This window comes from Mirounga leonina, unplaced genomic scaffold (assembly GCF_011800145.1).
Source record: "Mirounga leonina isolate KUSES-001 unplaced genomic scaffold, KU_Mleo_1.0 Mir_91, whole genome shotgun sequence".
Lineage (NCBI taxonomy): Eukaryota > Metazoa > Chordata > Mammalia > Carnivora > Phocidae > Mirounga > Mirounga leonina.
In genome coordinates, this window is record NW_023270839.1 from 27,294,154 (window position 1) to 27,306,245 (window position 12,092).

The following is a 12,092-nucleotide window of genomic DNA, read 5'->3' on the forward strand; positions in this document are numbered from 1 at the left end:
GGGACGGGGGTGGGAAGACGGGTTAGCCTGGTGATGTGTATTAAAGAGGGCACGTTCTGCATGGAGCACTGGGTGTTATACACAAACAATGAATCATGGAACACTACATCAAAAACTAATGATGTAATGTATGGTGATTAACATAAAAAAATTTTTTTTCAAATATTTTCCTTATTTCTTTCTCTGGAGTTGAAATGTTCATTTTTATCCTTAGTTCTTGGAAGAATACAAGCATTTATAAAAGAAAAAAAATAGGGGCACCTGGGTGGCTCAGATGGTTAAGTGTCTGCCTTCGGCTCACGTCTTGATCCCTGGGATCAAGTCCCGCACTGGGCTCCTTGCTCAGCAGGGAGGCTGCTTCTCCCTCTGCCTGAAGCTCCCCCTGCTTGTGCTCTCTCTGACAAATAAAATCATCTTTAAAAATTAAAAAACAGACTACACCAGCAAAGCTTTATACCTGGATTATAATTATCACCTCTCCCTGCTCCCATCCTATAAAATTCATTTATCTAAACATGGCCGAATGCCACTGACCTATATCAAAAGATATTATAAAAAACAGTATTATAAAAGTGATAACTATGTTTACTATAAGCATGTTCTGTATTTCACTAAGTGTCCGTTTCATACACTATTATATTGGGTCCTTTTTGTACTCAATAAATTTTTGTTCTAGATGCTAAAGAAACAAAACCTAAGGGCATTTAAGGCACTCACATATTTTCTCTGGGCGGGGGGGGGGGCAGTAATTTAAAAGTTTTGAAAATGGAATTAACAAGATTTGATTTATATTTTAACAGGATCATTCTGGTTGCTATTGAGAATAAACTGAAGGAAGATAAGACTAAAGGCAAACAGGAAGAACTGGTAAGAACCTACTGCCATAATCCTAGAGATGATGGTGTCTTGGATCAGGGTGGAAGTGGTACAGATGAGCTAAGAAGTGGTCAGATTCTGGATGAATCTTGAACGTACAGCCAACAGAATGTGCCAATATTAGATAGGAAAGGAAAGAGTGAAAAGATTCCAAGGGAACTGAAAAAAAAAAAAAAGTAACCATTTACTGATTTAGGGAAGGCAGAAGGAGGAGAATGTTATGAGGACAGGGATTCTGAGATCGCTATTAGACATTCAAGAAGGAGATGACAAAGAAATAGCAAGATACAGAAATCTGGAATCAGGCTGAGAAGGAGCAGGTAAGGGAAGTAGAGGAAAACCAAGAGAGCTATTGAACAAAGTATTTCAATAAATAAGAAAAAGCAATTTTACGGGAGAGAACAAGAGAAACTGCTAGCACAATGCCCTTGAGTAGATAAGAGAAGATAGGAACTAGGGTATCAATCAGGATTTCTCAAAACTTCTACGGATTGACATGGTGGGGCGGGGAAGCCGCCGGCTGTCCTTTGCATTGTATGACATTTGTCAAGATCTCTAGCCTTTCCCCCATAGATGCCTGTCCTCTCCCAACAACCCTGTCACAACAATCAAAATGTCTCCAGATATTGCCAAATGTCCCCTAGGGAGCAAAATCACTTCCAGTTTAAAACCACAAGGATAAGTGGAGGAAATGGCCTTTGCTGGAAATACTGACAATTCATGTACATTAAAGGCATGATAGAAGATGTTATGGGTAGAGTACAGTATAATTTGAGTATCCCCCTCTGTTTAGATCCTCCTAAGTATACACATAGTCAAGGCCAGAGAAAATATGAGGAATTGCTAGCATATCACAAAACCCAAGTCATTACTCCTAGGAAAACATCAGTATTTTGTTCTTGAACTACAGCTACCATATAAGCTATGTCCATCTTTGACTCAATCTAAGCCAAAACTTCTATGTGTTTTTGGGTCCATCCACGCCCCCTTCCATAATGCACACACAGGCTCAAATTTCCTGGGTTCTTAAAATCACAGGATGAACAACACATCATGACTTAGTATAAATTAAATGTTACTAGGGGCGCCTGGCTTACTCAGTCAAGCCCCACATTAGGTGTGGAGCCTAATTAAAATTAAAAATTAATTAAATGTTACTATTCCTGAGAAGACGCACTTTTTAGAGGAGGCAGCCCTAATGGAACATCTTCAATGACAATCTAAGAGGATATTATTTTTTATTAAGATTTTATTTATTTATTTGACACAGAGAGACATGAGAGGGAACACAAGCAGGGAGAGTGGGGGAGGGAGAAGCAGGCTCCCCACCGAGCAGGGACCCCGATGCGGGGCTCGATCCCAGGACCCCGGGATCATGACCTGAGCTGAAGGCAGACACTTAATGACCGAGCCACCCAGGTGCCCCCTAAGAGGATATTATTTATGGTTCTCAAATCATTCCACCAAATTACCATGTCGTACTTAAAGAAGTCTCACTCTATTCACTGACCCTTTTGTACCTACTGACTTCTCTATGAGAGGGATATGAGATAACCATCTTATTTTGCAGGCGCTTAGAATGGGAGGAGAGGGGGGCATTGAACAAGTCCTTTGCAATCATGAAAGGAGAAGGTTTGAGAATAAAAAAGCTCAGGAAAGTGGGTTCACATATATACATCAAGCTCCAGGATAACATGAGTTATGTCTAAGAGAAAGAAAATACAGTTATACCACCTGTGTAAGTTGCACCTGCTTCCTCAATAACAGGTTCTATATCCTGTTACGTAATGAATTACAGTTTCAGAGTAAAAATATAATGCAAAAGGATTCTACAAATTTAAGAAGACTGAAAATCTTAAAATTTCTATTAAAATATTTGGCTTCCAAAGTTGTTTTAAAAAATAACCCACAAGCTTGAAGAGCCTTATTAAATGAGAATTACAGATATTTTCTATCATTATCCCCTTTTAAATACTGCTTTGCTTTCTATCATAGAAGGAAATTAAATTGGTCAGGCATGACTTGTTTTTCCACTGTGCCACTGTGGTTGTAACCCAACACCCTGTGCTCTTTTTGATAATTAAATACTGAGACTCTGATTTGTTCTAAAAATTTCCCAAGACCCAAGGTAAGATACTGATTGTGCAGCCATCAAAAAAAAAAAAAAAAAGAAATCTTGCCATTTGCAACGACACGGATGGAACTAGAGGGTATTATGCTAAGTGAAATAAGTCAATCAGAGAAAGACAAGTATCATATGACCTCACTGATATGAGGAATTCTTAATCTCAGGAAACAAACTGAGGGTTGCTGGAGTGGTGGGGGGTGGGAGGGATGGGGTGGCTGCGTGATAGATACTGGGGAGAGTATGTGCTATGGTGAGCACTGTGAATTGTGCAAGACTGTTGAATCACAGACCTGAACCTCTGAAACAAATAATACATTATATGTTAAAAAAAAAAAAAAAAAAAGATAGTAGGAAGGGAAAAATGAAGGGGGGAGAATCGGGAGGGGGAGACAAACCATGAGAAACATGGACTCTGAGAAACAAACTGAGGGTTCTAGAGGGAGGGGGGTGAGGGGATGGGTTAGCCTGGTGATGGGTATTAAGGAGGGCACGTTCTGCATGGAGCACCGGGTGTTATGCACAAACAATGAATCACGGAACACTACATCAAAAACTAATGATGTAATGTATGGTGATTAACATAACATAATAAAATAAAATTTAAAATAAATACTGATTGTAATTCCTAAAGTCATCTTTTAAATACCCCAAATCCTAAGAACATAAAGTAGAGAAGTAAGTAGATCTAGAGCATGGAAAGTCTCAATACAATCACACTGGCCCCATCTTCCACTACATACTGCACTGTGACAGTCCCAGGCAACTACCACCTACCATATGCTGAAGACACAATCATGAACAAGAGCCACATTCTCAACTATGGGCCCAAAGAGGATGCACTACTTCATACACACTCTGCATGGCTTATTCTCTGAGCCAGAACAGAGGTCAAACTCCCGAACTGTAAACTCAGATGAACAATCCTATACATATCAGTGGAGGGGCAATCTACAACAGACTCCAGACCTTAACTTCACCACAATCACCTTATGTTTCTGGTCCATTTTCCCTTTTGCCTCTTGCAGATCTCTAGAGAACTCCATATAATGTTCATTTAAGGTCTGAGTATTTTAAAAGAACCTAATTTTATAGATGAAAAACCTAAAAAGTTTAAGTGAGTTAGCCAGGGTCATAGAGGTAGTTACTCTAACTTCTTATCTCTAAGGAGGCATTATTTGGGACTTATACCAGAGTTTCTGGGTAGCTGCTAAGAGTCCCCCCCACTATAAGCAGAAAGGCTAACTAACAATCTACACAGGGACATAAGTAAGAACTTACATAACCTCATATTTACCTATCGGCTCACACTAAACACAAGCCCACAAACTCTGAACGGTACCAATTTAAATAAACAAGAAGCTACTCTCCAGGAACAAACAAACCAACTTCTCTCGGAAAACAACTCCATTCTAAATTCTTGACTATTGTTTTTCCCTTTACTATTAGCACAGGCTATCAATAGCTGTATGAGTTGTTATATGCATTGATAACTGACCAGCACCGAAGCATTTTTCTGTCCAACTTCCCATTCTCCTGGCCAAATGTGATCTCTTATTCTTGAATTCCCACAAGAATGTAAGTGCCTCACAACACCACACAGCCATTGGCTGTGGTTAAGTACATGTCTTAACTCTCCAAGTGGATTACCAGGTTCCTATACTTCTTTAATGAACTCCCTGAAATCAGTACTATGTATTTTTGTTCTTCTGTTGTTGCCATTGTTGTTAATCTGCACAGAGCCTGACACACCTATGTGCTCAACAAACATGTGCTAAATGTATAAACAGGCTGATCATTTCCAAAGTTCGGTGTTGTCATAATTCTGGGACTGGAATATTATTATACTACAGTAGAATTAAAATATATCTAAATGCCAGAAAAAGAGGTCATATAACAGTAACTTCTAACTTTTTTAAATGAATACTTTTTCATTAATTACTAACCTTCTGGTGGTGCTTTAAGGAAGAAAACAAAAAATAAAAGTTAGGAGATGTCACAACATGTTTTCCTAAAAAGTTAGGGTTAATGTTTGCCAATTATATTTTTCAACATTCTGAGGGTGTTTTCTTATTTAATAAGGAAGTCTTGTGGGTTTTTTTAAATTGATTTGTAAAGGAACAGTCACCCAATAATTTATCCTTTATATCACATTATTCCTTGGCTTTTGTTGTTCTTGCCATCCAGAAAGGCCTAATACCTGTCTTTACAACTGTCAATCTTATATGAAATCTTTTATCTTCCCAACTATATGTGATCTCTTTCATCTGTCTTACATTATAATTACATACATCATCTTTAATCTCTACCAGTAGATGATAAGCTCCCTGAGTGGAAATGACTAATTTTTGTAAACTTTAATAAATGTGTTGAATTCATATCAGACTAGAATAACATCAACTGCCCTTACACACCAGAAAATACAGTCTGTAACCCTTAAGGCCAAGATGTGAAAAAAAATTAATTATATTAATAATCATGTACTATCATTTTAATTGATATTTTAATGCTTACAGAAAAATTTTTTAAAAATAGAGACTATTTTTCAGGAAAGCAATAAAAAATATAAATAAGGAAAATTTACACTGTTACATTAAGCCTTCAAACATTCACTTAGCTCATACAAAGTAAAAGATCATCTCCTTGAACTGTCTGGGTCCTGATTTATTACAGGATAACAGTATTTCCATAAATTAGCTCCTACACTGAAAAGAACAGAATGATCAAAAGGTGATATATACAACTACACTTATAACATCACAATTGTTTTTAAAAACCACTAACTGCCCAAATATAAGTGAAAACCATCACAGCATGTCTTAGCACTACAGATACACACATCACCGGGACTGTCCACTACAAACTGCACCATCGTGACAACATAGCACGACTGGGCCATGGTGACATAAGCAGTCATTCACAACCCAGAAGATCACACCACCCACTACCCACCACGCACAGTGTAATATATATAACACACTGTTTTTCAATTACAATGTCATGAACACTTCAAAATCCTTTGAAAATAATTCCTCTTAAAAAACTTACAATTTATAGACTCTGAAATAATGATATACCCTATTTTGAAAAGATCCTCAGGTTATCATGAAAGATACCATTAGCTAAAAACCACTGTCTAGCTGCAAGACAGTCTGTCTTTCTACTCTGGCCACGTCTGTGCCTTCCAAACATACACATACCCTCCAAAGCAAGCACTCTGATAGGAAAGAAAAATACTACAGAGAAAAGTCTACCAGACGAGAAATCACAGGACCTCCATTCCAGTCCTGGCTGGTCCCCTTTTTAGTCATCTGACTCAGAGCTAAAGTTTTTCATCTGATTGCTATACAAATCAAATGGCACACTCTGTGTAAAGGAGTTCTACTTTTGTGGGGTTTTTAAATTTTTTTCTTTATTAATGTAGGCATTCAAATAATTGTTAGCTGATTCTAGAATACTTGAAAACAGTTTGTTCTCAATCTTTTTTTAAGCGAATCTGTTCTTCTTAAGAGTCCAAAGGGTCATTTCTAGTTCATGGCAAAATTATAACTGCATCAGTGCACTCAAAACAAAAAAAGGAGATGGTGTGCAACATAGGTCTGTAAATGCCAAAGGGCCAAAATAATCAGAATCATAAGCAGGCATCCTAAACCAAGTAAATTTTGAGACATATTTGGGAAAATAAAAAGCAAGGATCCTCATGGTGCAACACAAAAATGTAGGATATGGGGCACCTGGGTGGCTCAGCTGGTTAAACATCTGACTCTTGATTTTGGCTCAGGTCATGATCTCAGGGTTGTGAGATGGAGCCCAAATACATCTGACTCCACACTCAGTGGGGAGTTTGCTTCTCTCCCTCTCTCTGACCCTCCCCCTCACTTGTTCTCTCTCTCTCTCTTTTAAATAAATCTTTTTTTTTAAATGTAGGATAGAGTAAAATGATTAGTAGGTCTATAGCAGAAAGGCCAAGATGAGAACATATAATCAAATATAAAATCAAAGATGGCAGAAGAATATCTGACAAGCTTAAATTTCATAACACATCTATTAGGAACAACTTAATATTCTTGAGCCAAGAATGATATGGTGAAATGGTATTTGAGAAAAATTATCCCAGCAGCTATGTGGAAGATGAACTGATCAGAGAGGAGTACGAGGAAAACCACTCTAGAAGTGTTTATTTTAAGTAGTACAATTTAGGTTCTACAATAAGGTGGTAACTATGAAGATGAAAAGGGATAAACCCGGGACACCTGGGCAGCTCAGTCAGTTAAGCGTCTGCCTTCAGCTCAGGTCATGATCCCAGAGTCCTGAGATCAAGTCCCCATCGGGATCCTTGCTCAGAGGGGAGCCTGTTTCTCCCTCTGCCTCTGCCCCTCTCCCTGCTTGTGCTCGCTCACGTGCGCTCTCTCTGACAAATAAAATCTTAAAAAAAAAAGCAAGAAAAGGGATAAATCTGAAAGACACTGCAGAGAGTCAGTCACCCTTGGTGATCGGTTGGTTGAATTAGGGAGTTGGTGAAAGACTTGAAAATGATTTCAAGGACCTGGTCATGGGTGGCCTACAGCATAACCACACCTGCGCAATGCTAACAGTTCTTGCACTGGCTTTTCCAGACTGCATCTGAACCTGTTTAGCTCTATTCACCATTCCCTCAATGAGACACTGCTCCACTTTAGATGAAAACAAAAAACTACCACCACTATGATAGTGTGGAAGTACCCCATAACCTAAGGTTCCAGACTTCTTAATGGATGAAGCCTACTCTTCTAAGCTAGGAAACTTCCTCCCCACCTACACAGCTGGGGAAAGGGGAATTTCTTCTCTGCCCCAAATTGTCTCCATACACTTGAAGTCCAAGCTCACTCTATATGGATCTTTAGGTCACATGGACACAAAACACAGATGACACCATTGATAGGGTCATGTGTAACAATATAAGTCAGGCAAATTATATCCTTAAAGGTTCATCCTAAATTGAAACAATGACAAGTTGATTACATTTAAAAATTAAAATCAGCAAAAGGCAATCTTATGGGGTTATTTTTAATGTATCATAATGATAAATTCTGTTCCAGAATACACTGTGCCACATAATGATTCTGCAGTTTTGCTGGAGCTTTTCTTATTTCTGCAGCTTTAAAAACATGCTGTTGGAAAGCAGACAGCAAAGTGTTTTCCTTGTCTAAAAAGCATACCATTATGCTATTTCCAATTTTATCATGCATAAGTTACCAATAACATTGTGTATTTAATCCAGATCTTATTGCCTACTGTGCTTTCGAAGGAGAACACTGTGTAAATTTAATACAGAGAAGGAACTCATGTTGATCCATGGGAGTCTGTCTATGGGTAAAAAGAAGCTCTATGGCTTAGTTCGAATTAGCTATACTAACAGCATCCATTCTCCAAAAGCACTGATCCGTCCAAGCTCATTCAGAAAACGTCTTTTTCATGGAGATTTGAAAGAGATTCTAACACGTTATCGTTTACACACACTTTACTCGCACAAGCAACAACAACAACAACAACAAAACAGTTATAAAATGTTCGCATTGCCTTAGTTTAAAAACAAATAAACCAGCCTACCTTGCAAACGGATAAACTATTACCTAGGAAGGTTACCAAACTGATCTCGGGATAAATAGCTTTCCAGGCCACTGTCGCTCTAACCCTTCCATTTAGATTTTTCGGGGGCAAAGAATGAAATTTTCTATTTCCTTGTTGGAATTAAGATTCTGCATCAGGAGATATGGAAGGTCGGGTGGTATCGGATTTAAAGCCACAGGCTCCGGCGCTCTTCGCTGCCCTAACTCGGCGGGCAGGGGGAGCCAGGTGCAGCATCGCCTCCATGCTCCGAGACAAGACCAAGTCTTCGCCTCCACGCCGAGAGCAGGTGCGAAACGGACGCTCAGGTTTCGGCGACTGCAACCATCTTCCTCCACCGCAGACCTGAGGCCGCCCTACGAGAGGAACCTTCTAGTCCAGCCACCCCCGGGGGCCCGTTTGCTGAGGGCGGACAGTGCGGTGGATTCCTAATCCTTTTCCCTGATGGGTAATTTCCTACACCAGCCGCAGGACTCACAGTCCCACGCCCGCCCCCCGAAATTGAGCTGCAAAGGGCCGCAGGTGGGGCCCACTCGCACCTCACAGCCTCCCTGGAGAGGCGTGGGCCGGGACGGGGATCTCGGCTCGGCCCCCGGTCTCTCCCCCTCGAGCTCCCGGACGCCGCTCACCGTGAAGGGGACATCCCCGACGCTGCCCACGGAGTAGCAGTTGTCTCCAGGGTTGACAGCCCCGGTGAGGACCTGATGCAGATGCATCTCCGGAGCCCGGGCTGGCAAGGACTGCGCGAAAGGAGCGACGAGCCCCGCGCCCGACCGCGAGGGCGCTTCCCCCTCCGCCTCCCTCGGGACCCACCCCGCGGCGGCTCCGGCTTAACGCCTCGCCCCCCTCTTGCCTTCCCCCTTCCTCGTCCCTGCCATGGGAGCTCCTCGACCGCTGCCGCCGCCCGGATCGCCGCTCGGCTGCGGAAATGCCCGGATGCTCCCACTGCCTGCTGCACCGGCGCACAAATGCGGGAGGAGCGCAAGGGTGCGTGTGAGGCGGCGGGGCGGGGGGGCTCCGGGGCGAGGGGGCGCCGGGGAAGCGCGTGAGCCGGGAGCGTGCTGGAAAGGACGCTCCGCCCGAGGGAGAAGGGCGGTGCGCGCGCCCACCCTCGAGAGAGCTACAGCAGAGCGAGAGGGTAAACCCCTCCTCCAGCTGCCAGGCTCTTAGCTCAGTCCTGCTCCCCGCCCCGCGTTTGCGCGTGCGCGCGCAGTGGTTTCCAGGGCAATTGTGCGCGCCGCGTGGACCCTTGTCCCGGGATTGCGCGCGCAGACGTGCGGGAGTTCCCTCTGAGCCTCCCGGCTGCGGCCAGTGGGGGCGGGGCGCAGCTGAGGCCTCTCCGGGGCACGCAGCAGTCCTTCTCTGGCGGCGGGCCTCGGTTCTGTCTTAATGAGGGTTTAATCCACTCCCGAGTACACTGCGTGATGGTCAGGGCAGTCGACCTCAGGAGGACGCCAGTCACCGGGAAATTCCACCTCGGAAAACCTTAGCTCCCGTAGGGCTTTTTAATTTTACATAAGGCATTTAAGGTACGGAAGGTATTTAATTTTACATAAACAATAAAGGCATCTGGCAACTATTTGGGGAAGCCGTACTCCCCTGACAGCAAATTATTTTGCTCCCACCTTTTGTCACGGATGTTCTAGATAGCAAAAGGGCCCCCTAGAGACAGGTGACTCCTCTAGACTCTTTCATGCGTGATGTCATGGATTCGCAGAATCGTCTGATTTTTCCAGACCGTACGCTAAACTTTCGGTGGTGCATAGAGGACTCAGATCCCTGCTCCAGGTAAATCCATCACCAGTTTTTGAACCTACACTGTGTATAAGTCACTAGGGCGAGGGAGTAGAAGGGATTCCAAGACACAACCATCTAAAACACTAGGCAGAACGCTAAAAGTGTTGTGATTGAGACACAAGAGTCTATGCACTATTGAAGGGTACTTTTGACTAATGGGATGGATGGGTAAAGTGTAATGGAGCCGATGACATAAACTCAGGGTAAAATTTTGGCAGGTTGGGATGGACAAGAAACTGCATTCAAATGGAGAAAATAACATGAGCTGTGGCTTAGAGGTATAAAATGACAGGATATGTCAGGGAACAAAGATTAGATTAATGTTTGGAGCAGATGATATGTAGGATGGGGAAAGGAAAAGATACTTAGCAAGGTAAAGGTATCCAAGAGATAGCTTGTGGCCTGGCCTGAACAGGGGGAGTCTTGAATGCTCCCTTAAGAAGCTTAGATTTCACTCTTTTCCGGTTACTGCGGGGAGAAGAACCATGAGCAGCAAAGTCTCCCGGGACACCCTCTACCAGGCGGTGGGGGAAGTCCTGCATGGGAACCGGAAACTCAACAAGAATAAGTAATTAGTCAAGAAGCTGGCCAAGAAGTATGATGCCTTTTTGGCTTCAGAATCTCTGATCAAGCAGATCCCACGAATCCTGGGCCCAAGCCTGAATAAGGCTGGCAAGTTCCCTTCCTTGCTGACCCACAATGAGAACATGGTGGCCAAAGTGGATGAAGTGAAGTCCACCATCAAATTCCATATGAAGGAGGTGCTGTGTCTGGCAGAGACTGTTGGCCGTGTGAAGATGACAGATGACCAGTTTGTGTACAGCATCCACTTAGCAGTCAATTTCCTGGTGTCCTTGCTCAAAAAGAACTGGCAGAATGTCCGGGCTTTCTACATCAAGAGCACCATGGGCAAGCCCCAGTGCCTGTACAAAGGCACAGCTCAATAAATCCTAGTGCTGATGGGTAGTCATGTTCTCCATACTGCAAACCCCAAAGTACATTCTGTCTACCTTCAAAAAAAAAAAAAAAAAGCAGTTTAGATTTCATTCTGCATGCAGTGGGGACTTCAGCAAATGTTTCCGAGCAGAAATTTCTACAATCCGAGCTGCTTCAAGAAGATGACTTTGTAGCACTGTGAAGGATAATTAGAAGGGTAGGGAGATAGGAGGCAAAGGCCTGGCAGAGATTGGTAGTATGTTCAGTGGAAAAAGAGGAGTCAAAGATAATTCCCAACAACCTAGGACATTTTCCTTTCTGTTGAGTGCCATAACTTCCCCCCAGTCACCCAGACTAGAAACGCAGAGCCACTTTTGGCTCCTTCCTCTCCTGCCCAAATCTAAGGGTCCCTTATAAAGATCCCTAATTCATGACCTGAGCATTCCCGCCCCCCCCCCAGCTATTTACTTTCATTTCAGACCTCATCAATTCTCATTTAATTACCATGATGGCTTCCTAACTAGTTTGACTGCCTTCCATCTCTTTGCTCTCCAACACACTGCAGCCAGAGAAACCTTTTTTTTTTTTTTTAAGATTTTATTTATTTATTTGAGAGAGAGAGAATGAGAGACAGAGCATGAGAGGGAGGAGGGTCAGAGGGAGAAGGAGACTCCCCGCCGAGCAGGGAGCCCGATGCGGGACTCGATCCCGGGACTCCAGGATCATGACCTGAGCCGAAGGCAGTCGCTCA

At 42.8% G+C, this 12,092-nt stretch overlaps 1 protein-coding gene across 2 annotated transcripts in view; it reads right to left on the reverse strand.

The window, feature by feature from the left end:
• DMXL2 (Dmx like 2) overlaps positions 1-9,771 on the reverse strand; it is a 148,839-nt gene extending 139,068 nt beyond the window's left edge. For both annotated transcript variants that reach the window (XM_034994846.1, XM_034994845.1), the window contains exon 1: positions 9,238-9,771. In XM_034994846.1, coding sequence (XP_034850737.1) covers positions 9,238-9,324 — 87 coding nt within the window. In that variant the 5' untranslated portion in view covers positions 9,325-9,771. The remainder of the gene's footprint in view (positions 1-9,237) is intronic.
• Positions 9,772-12,092: the final 2,321 nt, after the last annotated feature.